The sequence below is a fragment of the Microtus ochrogaster genome, chromosome 6 (genome assembly GCF_000317375.1).
Source record: "Microtus ochrogaster isolate Prairie Vole_2 chromosome 6, MicOch1.0, whole genome shotgun sequence".
Taxonomy (NCBI): Eukaryota; Metazoa; Chordata; class Mammalia; order Rodentia; family Cricetidae; genus Microtus; species Microtus ochrogaster.
Window position 1 is genome coordinate 79,244,576 of NC_022013.1, and position 15,739 is coordinate 79,260,314.

Genomic DNA, 15,739 nt, shown 5'->3' on the forward strand with positions numbered 1-15,739 from the left:
TCCCCACCTGCTCAGCATCCCCACCTGCACACTCTGAAGTTGCCGCTCCGCACTTATTTTCTCCTCCAGCACTTTCTGCAGCGACTCCTTAGCCTTCTGCTCATAATTGCTTCTCTGGTCTTCCATCTCCAGCAGCACCTTCTTCATTCCCCAGGGAGTGTGTTTCTGTAAACCAGAAGCAATCCGACAAATACACAGTGAACTTCTGCCCACCCGACAGCTGGGACACACACAGGGAATGATGCAGGTCCTGTCCCCAGGGCAGAGACACCAGTTGTCTGGTAGGCCTTTTCTTCAGGCTGGAGCTGAGCAGAGGAATCCCTTAGGGTGTCTGAGAGGTGCCCGCCATTGGCAGGGTACTTCTGCAGCTACCTCCTCCTCTGTCCTCACAGCTGGTTCTCCTCTGCTGAGCTCCAGACTCAGAGCACGCACCAGGTCTGTTAAATCTCCCCTAACTCCTCCATCCCCAGCTCTGGTGGCTTTGCTGAGCACTGACGTAGTGGCATTCGTGAGCATGGGACCCATTCCTCACTGCTCCACTCTTGGATGGATCTCCCTCACTGCACTGGAAACAGTTTCCAAATGGAGACACACTGCTGCCTGAAAGAAAACGTCCCGGGACTCTGAGGGCCTACTTAGTGTTCTAAAAGTCTTATTACATCTGCATTAAATGTTCCCCTGGTTTGGTTTTTTGTTTGTTTGTTTATGACAGGGTTTCTCTGTGTTACAGCCCTGGCTGGCCTGGAACTCACGCTGTAGACCAGGCTGGCCTAGAACTCACAGAGATCCTCCTACCTCTGCCTTCCAAGTGATGGGACCAAAGGCGCGCACCATGACTGTCAGGTAAAATGTTTCCCCTGGTTTTATGACCAAGGAAAATACCCCCAAACCAGATAAACTAGATTTGTAGATCCACTGAAGTTGGGTACCTGTGTTTCACCTTTTGGGTTTGATTTGTGAGGAAGGCAGGCAGCTTTCACAGTTAGTGCTAGACCCGTCAGGGAGAACCCAGAGAACGGAGACGGAGGAAGGAGCATTAGGAGCCATTTTTGTTTCACTTTGGGATTGTCAGAAATTTTGTATTTGTATCTGAAAGGGTGCTCTGCTTTTTTGGGTTTTTCATTAAAAATCAAACCAGAGAGAGACTGGTTGAAGTCAGGCATGGTGGTATCCTAGTTATCGAACTTAATAACAGTCGTCACCGACCTGCTTCCTTTCCAATAGAAAATCGATGAGTACCTGAGCACAGTTGCTTATGCCTGTAACTCCAGTACTGGGAGGCTGGTGGGAGGATCACAAGTTCAAGGCCAGCTTAATGATGAGACCTTTCTAAAACAACAAACTAAAGACTTGCAATCTGGCTTGCTTGATGGCCTCTTACAAGTTTGGTTGGCATATTTTAGTTAATAAGAGCCTAACAAAGCAGCTCATGTTAGAAAGCGAGCAGATGTGTAGACCAGGAAGCCTACAGAAAATATAAGCTGTTCCCAGCCATGTAGGAAAGTGCTGATCCCTCTAGCTCTAAATGAGAGAAGCCCACCCATTCCCTACTTACCTACTTTTCCTTTAATATTTGTGTGTGTGTGTGTGTGTACACGTACTTATCATAGAATGTGAGCAGAGGTCAGGACAATTTGTGAAGGGGTTCATTTCTCTCCTCCTACAACGTGGGTTCCAGGGATTGAACTCAGGTTGTCAGGTTTGGTGGCAAGGGCCCTCATTTAGGAAGCCCTCTTGCTGGCCCCTGCTCTCCCACTTTCTTTCTACCTGTCAGGGGAACTATTTTTTTTTGTAACCTGAAATTAGGCCAAATCAAGAGATCACTGAAGCTGAATATTAACAAGGAAAACCAGGATTCCCTTCTTCCAGACTCTTGTGCCTCTTGCTTCCTCCAGGTTGCTAAAAACAACTCGTTCCCAAGATCAATGTCATTTTTGCAGATTCCTGTCATGTCTTCTTCCCCTGCTGTCAGGTTGGGCCTCTGGAGACTGCGCGGCACACACCTTAAGGACCGTTCCCCACATCTCCGTAGGAGCCAACATCACGCCTAGTGCTGTGTCTCCTTCCCGGGCTACAGCGGTGCATGCTAGGATACAGAAGGAATCGTGGAGATAGTGATGTAGCTAACTAGGGACCCATGTGAGAACGGACAAGAGTGGGGGTGTGGCAGTCTCCATCTGCTGGCGTGTTTAGAAGGCAGGAGGAAGACTCAAACATTCTCATCCTGTTGACATCAATGTGGTAGAAGTGTTCTTCAGAGCGCTTACCTGCATGCAGGTGTAGAGCTGGTTTTCCAGGGACCTTAGTTTGCCCTTCAATTTGTCTTCATTAAGCTGCCCCTGAAGTAAACAGGATGAGTTAGTAAAGTAAGGCCTGAAAACACAGACACGGCTGAAGCTTGTTACCATGGGGCTTTGTGGATTGTCGTGGGTGCCGGCAGGCTGAACCCTTGCAAGTGCAGAGACAGCTGAGGATCTCTCAGGGGAAGTTAGCCTTCTCCCTCTCTCTGCTAGGTCAAGGGCCATCCAGACTGGTCCCCAGACTCTTTGTACTTTGAGTTTCTCTATCAAGTGGCCCAGGCAGCAGAGAAAACCACCGGCAGGGAGGGTCCTAAGCTGTCATTTCTTTCCTCCCCACCACCCCCACCTGCACTGCAGCTTCCCCTGCCTCTGTTGCTCCTGGGGAGAATCTGTGTTTGCTACAATGTCCTGTCTGTTGCTCCTGGGGAGAAGCTATGTGTTGCTACAATGTTCTGTCCATTGCTCCTGGGGAGAATCTGTATTTGCTACAATGTTCTGTTACGGGCTGATTGAACTGCATTTGCCCTTCAGGCCGGAAGGCTGCAGAGAGCTGCAGTACTCCAGGATGGAACCACATTTGGAGGTAAGCCTTCAAAGATGTTAACACACAGTTAAGTCTGGTTTCCCCGTGTTTTTATAAAACAAGATCAGAGTGCCAGGATATACCGAGGGGAGAGCACCTGAAGACGAGAGGGTATCTGCAAACCAAGAGAGACAAGGGAAGAGCCTGGCACTGGTGACACTGGTGGCATACCTTGATCTCAGGCCTGGCAGGGCTGTGGGGCAGAGGTCTCTGTAGGGGTGGCCCTTCCATTGCACACGCCTCGTATCCACTGAGGATTAGTTCCTAGAACCCCTCAGAATGCTCAAGTCCCAGTGTGTAGCACTTACCAATAGCCTATGTACGCCTTCCTATATGCTTAAAACCGTCTCTGGCTCACTCACAGTACAGTGGAAACACGGCGCAAATGTATAATGTATTGACTTGAGACTAATTACATGAAAAACAAGAAAAACAGGATTTTTTTCCTTCAATTATTCTTGATGAATCTGAGGCTGTGGAACCTGTGGCTGTGGAGGACTCTGACTGTACTCTTGTGTGTGTGTGTGTGTGTGTGTGTGTACGTGCACATGCACGTGTGTGTGTGCACATGCGCGTGCGTGCGTGTCCTTTCCTCCTTGACAGGACACCAGTGAGAAAGTGAAAAAAGTGAGAAATGAACTTAGAGATATTAAGCAGAGTAGGAGTTGGCCCAGGGAGGGGTAAGGGGGCTTCTGGGAAAGTCACGGAGGTATTCAAAAGCTGGGTCTATCTAATGGTCTCATCTGTCTGCCCTCCCCATCACCCCCAGCCTGCCCCAGGTCTTGTGGTGCCTGAGGGAACTTTAAGGCATTCCTTGATCTATGAGCAAGTGGAGAAGGGTGGGTAGAGGTGCAATTCTGGTTTTCAGTCTTTTACATTTCATGTACATTGTTGCTTCTCCCTGTAGACATCCCCTTTGCCAGATCGAGTTTTACCCCAGGTGTGTCTGGCTGGGGCCGTGGGGGTGTTGTTAACAAGAACATGTTTTTTTTTTTTTGTTTTGTTTTGTTTTTTTGTTTTAGAGATACGGTCATGAACCTATAAGTGTTTTTCACGTTTCTTTATCTGGCTTCTCCACCCTAGTCCTGTGGGACTCTTGGGGAACCTTTCTCCAGTCCTGGATGCTGTGCCTCCTGTCATTGGTGAACAGTTCCAACACTCTTGGTGGGCCACGGCTGTAAAGACTAGGGGCAGAAGAGGGCCTCTGGGGTGAGGGGGGCCTCCGGTGCTGGGACTCGAGGTGCCTGGGGAAGGCAGGAAGTGGTATCACAGAGCTCCTGTTTTGATGGTACTTTGTCCAAGTCTTCTAACCGTGGGGACCAGGGGGGAGACCCCACCCGTTCTGCTTCCTGTGTTACTCAGCTGGACCTTGCAAAAAGCAAAAGCCTTTGCCAAAAACAATTTTTTAAAGTGCCTCCCATTATTAATGTTTTTCTCAGCCGCATGTGGGAAAGCGTCGAGAGTAAGGGATTTGGCATTTACACTAACCACAGGGCTTGGGACAATGAGAGGAGGACAAAGGCCCACTGTCCAGGCCCAGGCCTAACTGGTAAAGCCGCTACATTCCCCAGAGGGGCCTGTTCATTGTCAGTCTGCAGGCCCTGAGCCCAGCTAGCCCCGCCCTGCCACCCTCTGTGCTGGTCTCCCAACAGACTCCGCCAGCTACACCCACCAAGTTTAAAGATTGCCGCCTTCTAGCCTGGAAGGAACACAGGCTCCAGACAGTATCCTGGAAATGTCTTCTAGGTAGTTCCCTAGTCTGTAGGATCACTTTCATTCAATATTTTCCTCTTCCAAGTATTTGCGCATTTCAACCCAACCCCAGATTATTTTTCCATTTATGTTGCAATACAAGATGATTCATGGTAGCCCCTTCGAGTAGGGATAGGGGCTGCCACCCAAGTCTAAGGCATGAACAAAATCCCTGGCCCACAGCTCCAGACTCCCTAAGGCAAGCAGAAATGTTGAAGCCAAGTTGCTGCAAATAGAGCAGCCCCTTACCCCCCAGTCTCCCCATGCTGACTTTAGTGTTGGAGACTTAAGAAGTTCTACAGGCTGCTGTGGACCCTATCCAGGAGTCTGGATTGCCTCAGACAGGCCACCCTGGTGGGGAAAGGCAATGGGGAGACCACACACACCTGGTGCTGGTCCGTCCCCTGCCTCATATCTATTTCCAGAAACAGCACACCTCACCCTGGAAGCCTTAGCCCATGGCTCATCTCTGCTCTCACAGAGTTTGCATAGGGTGCAGAGCCAGTTCCCCCTGTGCTGTCATCTCAAGCTCTCAGTTCTGCTTTGCAGATCCACCCCAGCTTCCTCTCCTGCATAGCTGCATCTGTTCTAGTGGTCAGACCCAGCTCTGGGTTCCCAGCAGCTCCAGGGAGTGACTCGGGGGGCACTGACTCTGGGGCTCTGATGGAGAGCTTGCCGTGAACATCATGATTCATACACGAAATCAAATGGAAGGACAAAGACGACACTTGGCTGAGGTCCGCGTCCCAACGCTGGTCTCGGTCATTCAAGTATTTTCTCAAAATCACCAAATGGGGTCACTGTTTCACTAATATTGAGACCTTCTTGGGAGGGATGGAGTTGAAGTGTTTTGTTTTGGGAGAAGCAAGGACCCTCAACTGAACAGCTAACAATGACTTTTCTTAAATATAGGAAGCTGAGAGCGTGGGGTGGGAGGATGAAGAAAAGGGTGAATGTGAGAGCTGGGAGGGGTAGGAAGGTGGGAGAGAGGAAACGAAGGCCAGAGGAGCCACAACTCTGTGTGGAGCCCGGGGTAACATGACGCCCCCTCCAAGTTTATGGTTAAATGGCTGAAAAAAAAACAACAACAGCAGCAACAACAGCAGCAGCAGCAGCAACAACAACAACAGCCAAACAGGGTCTCAACATACAGCCCAGGCTGGCCTGAAGTTTAGAATCCTCTTGCCTCAGACTCCTGAGCGCTACATAAATAGCTCTTAATGTATCTGCCTCACTTCCACTCTCTAAGCACAGCTGACCTAGGCTCCTCTAGGCCTCTCTAGGGCTCCACCCCTCACTCAGCCACAGGCCTTCGTTTAGATAAACTACAAGCACAGACCAGATTCTTCCCCTTCGGAAAGACAAGCAGGCATGGCAGAATAAGTAAGGCCCTGCTTTCAACTCTGAGTAAATGTTAACTTCTGCCCCGCTTCCTGCCTGTGACTGTGTTTCTCAACCGGGGGTGGCATGCGATCTCATGGGTCCTCAGTACAAGGTATCTGCTGTGACACATATGCACAACCACATACAGATATGCACGTGTGTTTTCTACAATGGAGTCTGCACACTGAGTCTGAAACAAACCTTGACAGTGAAGGGTCCAGCCTCCTGTTCTGAAAGTGTAAGAGAGGTATTTCTTTGACGCTTTTCAGAAGAGACCCCTTCCTGTCCGTCACACCGCGCTACACCCAGTGCTTTGCCACACCCAGGCCTGTAAATATCCTAATTCCTTAAACACTCTTCTGCTTGCCCCCATCATCGAGCCACTCCTGAGCCACCCCTAAGACCCAGCAGAAATGGCCTCTTTCCACAGAGCCTTCCTTTCTCTACCTCAGACAGAATCGCTCTCTTTCTCTGTTGGGCTGCGCACACACTCGCAGCCTGGTCTCACCAGAGCTGCCTGCTGTGTCTCTCCCTTGCTGAGCCGTGAGTCTTTCAGAGTAAGGACTCGGTTTCGTTTTGTTCCTGAACCCCCAGCCTAGAGTTGGACGTTACCGAGCATCTTATAAACCAATGGGGGAGATGATCTCAATTTAGCTCAGCCACTGGAGTGCCCGGCTGCGGACTCTGGCTCCTGCTCTGCCAGTGGAAAAGGCAAACAGGGCCTGCAGCAGAGAGACTCCGAACCCAGGGTCGGTGACTGGTGTAAGGAGGGATGACTTGGCTCCGAGGGGGAGTGGTGGCCTTCTGTGTCACCACAAACCTCTGGGAGTGTTCCAGCTGCCCCCCTTCATTTCTTTAAGCATAAACCTTCCTACAGTGAGCTGCGGGGAGGCCTGGGAGGCTGCATGTTCTGGCTGAACACACCTGCTGCCTCAGACTTTGGTGGCACCAACTTATCCTTTGCTGAACACAGGCGGGTTCTACAGACCCTTTCAAGGGATCTATCTGCAAGGCCTTTCCCTTTTCAGGACATTCTCCATGACACTGACTGCTTTCAAATACTTCAGTTGAAAGAGTGCTCACAAGAGGTTGAACTGAGAAGGAAATAGAGTTTAGGTGTCTTCTGTTGAGCTAGTATTTGTCTGGAGCCTGCAGCTCACTCCTGTTTGATCCAGAAAGCCCCAATTCTCTTTCCAAACCCTGCCCTCTCAGAGAGTCTCCAAAAGTGCTAAGAAGGCCAGTTGTGTATTGTTGTTGCAGCAGCAGCCCCTCGATGTGGGATTCTCCTCTGTATTCTGTGAATATCATTGGTTAATAAAGGAACCGCTTTGGACCTATAGCAGAGCTATAGGGGAACAGAGCTAGGTGGGGAAAACTAAACTAGAATGTTGGAGAAGAAAGGAGGCGGAGTCAGAGAGAAGCCATGCAGTCCCACCAGAGCCGGAGGGAACTCTAGCCAGTAAGTCACAGCCATGTGGTCATACACAGATGAATAGAAATGGATTAAATTAATATGTAAGAGTCAGCCAATAAGAAGCTAGAGCTAATGGGAGAAGCAGTGATTTAATTAATGTTGTTTCTGTGTGATTATTTCAGGGCTAAGTGGTCGGGAACCAACAAGCAGCCCCCCTCCCTACAACAATTAGGCCAAGAAGTTATTGAATTAATACAGTTTCTGTGTGATTATTTCTGTTTCTGGGCAGCCGGGAAACAAACAAGTGGCCTCCTCCAACAGCTCCTCCCTGAAGTTGCCAGTAGCCCAAGACCCCTCCTAAGGTGGTCAATTTTTGACTATAACTGGCCTTGTGGAGGACATCATCACTCCTTGCCTACAGCGTATATACGCTCCCTGCTTTAGCTTGGCTGCGTGACTTCTCCAGGCCTTGCTCAAATATACCTGTTCTTTTACTTTTTAATTCAACTTGATCTGGCTTACTGCATTGGTGGAGAAACCTATTATCATGTTACAGAAAACCCACTAACTAGGTATTGAGAATGTACAACCATGTACTTCTCTAATTTCTCCTTTTTGAAACAAAGCTTTCCATTAAAATACATAACTTAAGTTAGCATATGATGCTTGACTGTTGTTATTTCTAAATTAATATTCATAAATTTCCATTTTAAGTTTTAACATGGCAAATTCTAATATGGTACCCATCAGAAGTTCTTTGGAGTTTTTAGTTAAAAGTTAGTATAAAGATGGGTTGCCTCATCTAGACCTAATAGGAAGGGAGGCGCCTAGTCTTTCGACAACTTGAGATGCCGTGGCTGGCCCATATACATGGGGAGACCTGCCCTTTTCTGAAGAGAAAGGAGGAGTGGGTGGGGTACTGGGGAGGCACTGGGAGGAGGGAGGGAGGGGAAGTGTGGTCACTCTAGGAAAATATTAATCAATAAAAAATTAATATAAAGATTCCTGAGATAAGAAAGTTAGAGGGCCATTGTGCCAAATCGAGCCACACTCTGGCTCTTACCTGTCCACCCTGTCACTGAGTCCTCCTTTGCCTGGCAGTGCTTTGTAACTGTCCTTGTGCCTCTGGCTCCCCTCTCCGGGTTCTTTGTTCTTCCTGTAGCCTACTCCACCCTGGAAGCATCTCTTATTTCTCATGTCTGTATTGTTTTGTCATGTGTCTTGCTTACAGAACTATGAACCCTCTGAAAAGCAGGAGTCTGAGCCAGGCACAGTAGTACGCGGCTTTGATCCCGGCACTTGGGAGGCAAAGGCAGAGATAGGTGCATCTCCATGAGTTCAAGACCAGTCTGGTTTACATAGAGTTCTAGGTCATCCAGGGCTACGTAGTGAGATGATGTTTACAAAATAAATGAAGGTGTCTGCCTAAAGAACAATTTCCCAGTGCCTGGTATCAGGAGCATGGCCTTTGGCTATCTAGAGAATGAACAGACCAACATCAGAGACCTGGACTTTGCTAAGTAGTTATGTGATTGTGGGCAGGGCCTTGGCCCATCATGGCAAAGAGAAAATCAGACCAGAACACCCATGAAGTCCTCTCGAGGCTGAGTATTGTTCAGGCTGACTTGTGTGGGTCTTGACACGGATCCGTGATGGTTGAGTTTGATTGTCTGCTTGATGACATTTAGAGCCGTAGCGAAGGCAAACCCCTGGGTATGCCTGCAAGGGAGCCTCTGGATTGCAGAGGTGGTTAGACCCACTTGGAATGGAGCAGTGTCATTCCACTGGCTGGGGTTCCCAGTGGAAAAAAATAAGGCAGGGGAGCCAGCTGAACACCAGCCTTTCTTAGTTGTCTCCTGTGTGTGGATACAATGTGACCAGCTGCCTCACAGTCCCGCAGCCATGACCACCCCCTTCGCCGAACTATAATGGGTTGTACTCTGGAACCATAAACAAAATAAGCCCTTTCTTAAAAGTTCCTTGTATCGGGTAATTTGGTACAGCATTAAGAAAGTGACTAATACAGAGTCCCACATGAAAGCCGTTGCCTTGACAATACTTAGTAACAACACTGGACGGAGCTCTTTTGTCATCTCTTCCCACGGTTTAAAAGCAGGGCCTTATGTCTGCTTTTGGTTTTGGGTCTCCCCAGGTCACACTTACTGAGACCTTTGGGCCTCTGCATCTAAGCACCCCCACCTTTGCCTCCTCCCAGTGAGACAGCCCTTCCCATGCCGGGTGGGATGCTGAGAGACACAAGCTGGGCATGCATGAAAGTCTGCACACCTGGTCTGAAGATTTTACTCTTACCTTCCAAGAGCTGTCAGAGGCCCGGATCAGGGCAGGCAGCAGGTCCTGGAGAAACACCATTTTCTGTTTGAGGATCAGCTCCCTTTGGAGAGCTTCCTAGAAGGAAAAATGTACAGGGGAAGGTTAACCTGGAGGAAGAGTGGGTGTGAGGCTGCCGCAGGCATCGCTGTGATACTTACTTTGAGGTACTCAGAGAGTTGGATGATGTCCTAGAGAGAGAGAGATGAAGAGGCTCAGGAGGACGTCGGCAGAGAACCAGAGAGCCCTGGCTGGCTTACACGGAGCAGATCTCTTTTGCCTTGGATCTGGCAGGGTCCTTCTAGGCCCACATCTATGCTCAGGACCCTCCACCACAGCCCGGGTTTATCCCAGAATCCCGGGATAGCTCTTAGGGGCCATTTGACCCACACCCCTCCAAACGAGGGTTCTCTTACCTTATCTTGAACTGCGACTCCACAGCTGGGAAGAGAAGGAAAACATGACAGTGGGCCAAAAAAATGAAACCTGCGAGCAGGCGGGTGTAAGCTGCACCTGGCATCCCCGTGGAAGAGCAGTAAGGCGGGGAGGGGCTTCCTCCTCCTCCTCCTCAGCGGGGCTGTCCAGTGGAGGGATGAACGAGATGTGAACTGTTGGGGTCAGAACACGAGGGAACTCACTTGGTTTGCTGACTGGCATCACTCTTTACTCTTGGCTGTGCCTCTTCTGCCTTTGTCTGAGTACCTGAGAGACAGACAGGGTGATTCAGCAGGCCAGGAAGGAGGGAGGATGAGGGAGGGATGGGAGAACTGGGCTGCCATTGTAGGTCAGGGCCGCGCTCTCACCCCGGTGCTGTCTGTGTGGCTTCTTGATGGCAGAGTCCTGTGGTGGACAAACTGTCATGTGTGAGGAATGGAGACCATCCAAATCTCTCTGGAGGCTTGAGGAGGAATGGCGCAGGGTCGGGAAAATGGCGGCGCTTGTCCCTGTTACCTGGAAAGCAGAGGAAGGTTACGGAATGCCACTCCAAGGGCCTTTTAAGCTCCCCCGAGAACTGCAGAGAGAAGAGCCAGAGGCTGGGGCTGTTGCTCAGTGCTAGCGGGTTGCTGGGCACATACAAAGCCCTCGGCTCCATTCTCAGCGCAGGAAAAACAAACCAAAGTAAAAATGAAACAAAGCAAATGCTAATGACATCTGTGTGGACTGAGTGGTTTTCCCGAAACTCCTGTGTTGAAATTGTAGCGGTTTTTAGGAGACGGAGCCTTTGGAAAGCACTTATGTCTGAACATGGGTCCCTCGCGAGTGAGGTCAGTGCCTTCCCAGAAGAGCTGCGTAAGAGCGCGCCTGTCTGCCCGCTTTCTGCCATGTGTGCACACGGTGGTGTGACTATCTACACAGGAAGAGTGTCCTCATCAGATTCCAGATGGACTGCAGTCTTGAGCTTGGACCTGAGCTTCAAAAATGACAAGAAATATATTTCTGCTGTTTCCAGCTACTCCCTGTGTGACATTTGGTCACAGCAGTCCAAATGATACTTTCCACCTAGAAAGCCAAAACCACCCAAGGCTTCACAGCCTCGAGGTCACCTCGGTGCCTGTTCTTTCTTGTCCTTGATGGAGGGAATGTCTGTTATTTTTCTCTTCTTTTCTACAAAATCAAAAAGTCTATCTAGCTAACCCAGCACTAAAAGGCTAAGAAATATCTATGGGATCCCATGATGGGCTGACTAAATAGCCACGGGCAGACAATTATTTCACTGCATTTTTCTGTTCCCATTCTCGATACCTCTACCCCTTTGTCAAGGCCATTCAGAGGCCTTGTTACCATGTAAACAGGCTGTTGGCATGTTCTAGGATGGTTGCTCTGGGCAGCCGTGTGGCAGCATGTGCATGCATGCACACATGCATGTTAAGACATGAAGAACACTGGCTTTTGTTCCTGGCATATTCAAAGCATTTAGTAAGTCTCTGGTGAACGATGGTCAAGTAGATGCCGTAACATAGCCGCAGAAGATGTCATAGAGCTTGAGATGCGGCTCAGTGGCAGGATGCTTGCCGACCATGCACAAGGCCCTCAGCATTGAGAGAAGAAAAAGCAGAGTCTGTGAATTACGGTGCACCCGTAATCCCAGAACTCAGGAAAAGGGGGCAGAAAGATCATACATTTGGAGCCCTCTTGAATTATATAGCAAGGCCGTATCTCAGGGAAAAAAGATCTTATACTAGTTATTGATTTATAATTGTTTGAACAGTTATTTCCTTTCTCCTAACAGCCAGGAGTAGGACCCCCATTCCCCATTTCAAAAGAAATTAAAGACACAGCACAAACCCTAAAGAACAATGGTTGATGACTGATGGAAACTTGATTGCATGGCAGAGGAAGGGGCTTACAGGAATCACTTGTTAATAACCTTCGGCCTTTGTGCTTCTCAGACTCCCCACCCCCCGGGTCTAGAGCAGTGTTTTCTTGGACATATCCCACCTGCTGTCCAGGGAAAGCGGTCTTGTTGGCACCAGGCAAGGGCTCCTTGAGGACAGTCACCTGACATGTCCCTCCATCTGTCTTGCGGGAAGGCCCTTGCTCCCTGACCTGGCCTTTCGTTTCATCTTCCAGGTTTCTCCTTCTGAGGAACTGGAGCTGCCGAGCTCTCTGAAGCTGTTCCCTGTGCTGGGTCCTCAGCACCTTCCCCGGTTGGCGGCAGGTGGTCTCATTGCGGCGGTGGCGGCGGCTTTCTCGGATCTCCTGACGTCTCTCACACTTGGCCTCGTAGCTCTCAGCCCACCGAGCCAAGCCAGGGGAGGACTTGGGGTCTGAGCTGATCATGGTGACCTCCCGAGCACCTGTTGTCTTTGGCTTTCAGTTCCTTGAACAGCTGCTTGGATCTGGCAGATGCCAAGAGGGAGGAGTCAGAAGATGGGCCCAAAACTGACAATCTATCTCCCCAGGTCAGGGCAGAAATAGCACAGGGCTCCATCCGTGTGTGTGCTGAAAACCCGGGGTGAGGACTCCTGGGCTCAATCTTGCATGAACTGATGGAATCCAGCAAGGCCAGGTTTCTCTAGCACTGATCCCTAAAGTGGGCGGCTCTCTCTGGAGCCTTCTTCTTTGGTTAGATGCCTCTGAGTGAGGGTATACAAGGGGCAAATGATACTCATCACAATGAGCGTACAGCCCTTTGGGTGGCTTGCAGAACTGTGGCCACCTCAGCCCACTTCATCTTCCAGTCTAAAATGAAAGATGATGTCATCCTGACTGCTCTCTTGCCCACACTATCCCTAAAATAGCTAAGAGGCAGTTCTCGAGACCCAGTGGAGGTCTAGCCACAACCCCTCAGGAAGTGATCAGGTTTGTGACTAGCACCCTCTGCCCCATTTCTAGCTCTCAGCAGTCACCTTATGGCTCCGGACTGGCATGGCTCAGGGAACCTGCCCTAATTCCTCCATCGCCACATCCTGACCTTTCTCTCTGTCATCCGCTATGTATCTAGGGCGAGGTGCTGACGTCAGCTGCTGATCAGGTCAGTGTATGGGATGAGCATCTTCACGATGCTTAGTGTTGGTCCACTGCAGAGACCCTGGCTCAGTGTCACCTCCCTGCCAAGCTCAGTCTGTCTCCAAAACTGCTGTCTGAACTCTCAACAGGAGTCCTCCAAAGACAAACCCTAAGAAGCAAGATAAGAGAAACCTGTCCCCAAGGAATGGTCTTTAGATAGGTCACCCTTGGTGCCCCATTAAGTGACCTTACCTGCCATCTCTCTAGTTTAAACCCTCGTCTTCACCTACCTGTTGTGGATTTGACTAGTCTCATTCTGGGCTCTGGCAGCCTGGTGGAGTGAGGGCTGGACTCAGAGGACCTACACCCTAGCATCAGAGATTGTTCCCCGCCTCCTCTGCCTTCTGGAGCCCGACTGGGTGATGAGGAAGGTCCTCCTCAGAGCTGCTGCCTCTTCTCTATTACCGTTCATCCCACTGCCCTGGAATTCAGCTCCTGGGTGGTCAGAGGAAGTATCCCAGCCTCACTGACCAGGAGGCACTGGCCAGCTCTGACCCCCGAGACTTGTTTATAGGCTGCACAGAATCTGCAGGCAGAGGCCCTATGCTTCATTGTTGGGACTTCGATGTCTATCCTAGCACAAGATAGAATTCTGTGCAGAGTGGCTGCTCTGTCCCTGGTCACTGCACTCATTCACAAGCCTGTGGGTGGACAGTCTCACTCTCTGAGGGGCTTATATAGCCAAGTCTTGGATGCTTTTTGTTACCTGACTCTTGAGGGCAGAGGAGCAGCCTCTGCCTTGGCAGAGCTTACCCCATGGACTGTGAGCTGGTATTTGTCCTCCTCATCATCTCAGTGCCTCCCCCAAGGCTTTGCTCTCACTCTCGCTCCGTGGGGTTCTCTAGACTTCCCACCAGTCTCTCTGCTTATTTAATCATGTAGAAAAGGAGCCAAAAGCTCTACGCATGATCTGTGATGGATGGATGGATGGATTGTTGTAATAAAAAAATGTGGTATGCGAGAGAAAGACACAGTGCGACAGAGCTCAGGTGGAGGGGGTTTTATAGGGGAAAGGGAACTTAAAAAGAGAGAGGGGAGAGCAGCCTCTGGGGACAGGGGCAGCAGAAGAGAAAGGCAGAGAGAAAGGGGGGAGGGAAGGAAGGAGGGGAAGAGACAGACAGCAGAGAGGGAGAGAAAGGGAGGGAGGGAGAAAGAGAGAGAGAGAGGGGGAGAGGAAGAGGGAGAGATGGGAGGTAGGCATGGCCCTTTTAAATGTGCACAGCAGGGGCTCTTAGTGTCAGGCCACATACAGATGCCTGAATACTAACATGGATGGATGGATGGGTGGATGGATGGATGGGTGGGTGGGTGGATGGATGGATGGATGGATGGGTGGATGAATGGGTGGATTGATGGGTGGATGGATGGATGGGTGGGTGGATGGATGGGTGGGTGGGTGGATGGATGGATGGATGGATGGGTGGATGGATTGATGGATGGATGGATGGATGGGTGGGTGGATGGATGGGTGGGTGGATGGATGGGTGGGTGGATGTATGGATGGGTGGATGGGTGGGTGGATGGGTGGGGATGGATGGATGGATGGATGGATGGGAACTCTTGCTTCGGGGCCAGTCTGCGACTCACTTCCAGGCTGTCACTGCCTACAAACGGGGGAAACGGTTAAGTGTTGCTAAGCCTCAGGGCTCTCATTAATTAAATGGGGATAAAATGTCCCGTGAAAGGGATATGAGCATTAAATGATGACATCCACACCATACACCTAGCACTGCCATTATGATAGCTTTTCAAAATAACAGACAGAAAGCATCCTACCTATCCTCGCTGGTGTAAATCAAACGCCCCGGCAAAGCCAGACTCTAGGACACCGTCTGATTCCCCCTAATCCCTTCTCTCAGTTATGAACAGGCCTTATATCTCCATCTTAGAATAATTTTCCTGTGACCGCTGAGTTTGGATTATAAGGACAAAGCGCTTCTCAGTGGTCTGGACATAACCATCAACTCCAGTAGGTCAGACAGGAAGGCAAAGAATGGGTACGGCCTCAGGAGTGTGAGGGTTTAGGTTCCTCCCTGTTGGGCCCTACTTCCATATAGGCTTTGTACTGGAGGTAGCTCTCTGGGTTTAGGACCCTCTCGCCTCCTAGACAGGAAGAGGAAACACCTTGTGGGGTTGAGGCAAGGCTGTGGTGACGTCTCTCCCTGCTCGCCATCTAGCTGGTCTGTAGGTCTACTGAAATCTGGCTGCTTTACTCTCTGCATCGTTAGGACTTAACACCAAGAGGGAAGTTACAGTAGGAAGGGTTCCCTAGAAAGAGGAGCATTGCTCGACCCTCAGGTCCTCCCACTCCCCGCCACCCCGGTGGGATTTGATGTGGTGCTTGCACGGAACCACATAGCCTTCTGGAATGGTGTGAAATGGTGGCTCACATCAACATAAGAAGGCTTTGGGGGCCGGGCGGTGGTGGCGCACGCCTTTAATCCCAGCACTTGGGAGGCAGAGGCAGGC

General features: G+C 50.2%; 2 protein-coding genes across 3 annotated transcripts in view; one reads left to right on the top strand and one right to left on the bottom strand.

The window, feature by feature from the left end:
- Traf3ip3 (TRAF3 interacting protein 3) overlaps positions 1-12,565 on the bottom strand; it is a 22,673-nt gene extending 10,108 nt beyond the window's left edge. For both annotated transcript variants that reach the window (XM_005348905.2, XM_026779845.1), the window contains exons 1-8: positions 12,200-12,565; positions 10,564-10,711; positions 10,399-10,462; positions 10,177-10,201; positions 9,922-9,951; positions 9,743-9,838; positions 2,268-2,339; positions 25-165 (exon numbers count right to left, since the gene is read on the bottom strand). In XM_005348905.2, the coding sequence (XP_005348962.1) occupies positions 25-165; positions 2,268-2,339; positions 9,743-9,838; positions 9,922-9,951; positions 10,177-10,201; positions 10,399-10,462; positions 10,564-10,711; positions 12,200-12,541 (918 nt within the window). In that variant the 5' untranslated portion in view covers positions 12,542-12,565. The remainder of the gene's footprint in view (positions 1-24; positions 166-2,267; positions 2,340-9,742; positions 9,839-9,921; positions 9,952-10,176; positions 10,202-10,398; positions 10,463-10,563; positions 10,712-12,199) is intronic.
- C6H1orf74 (chromosome 6 C1orf74 homolog) overlaps positions 1-15,739 on the top strand; it is a 69,206-nt gene that overhangs the window by 11,881 nt on the left and 41,586 nt on the right. The window lies entirely within an intron of this gene.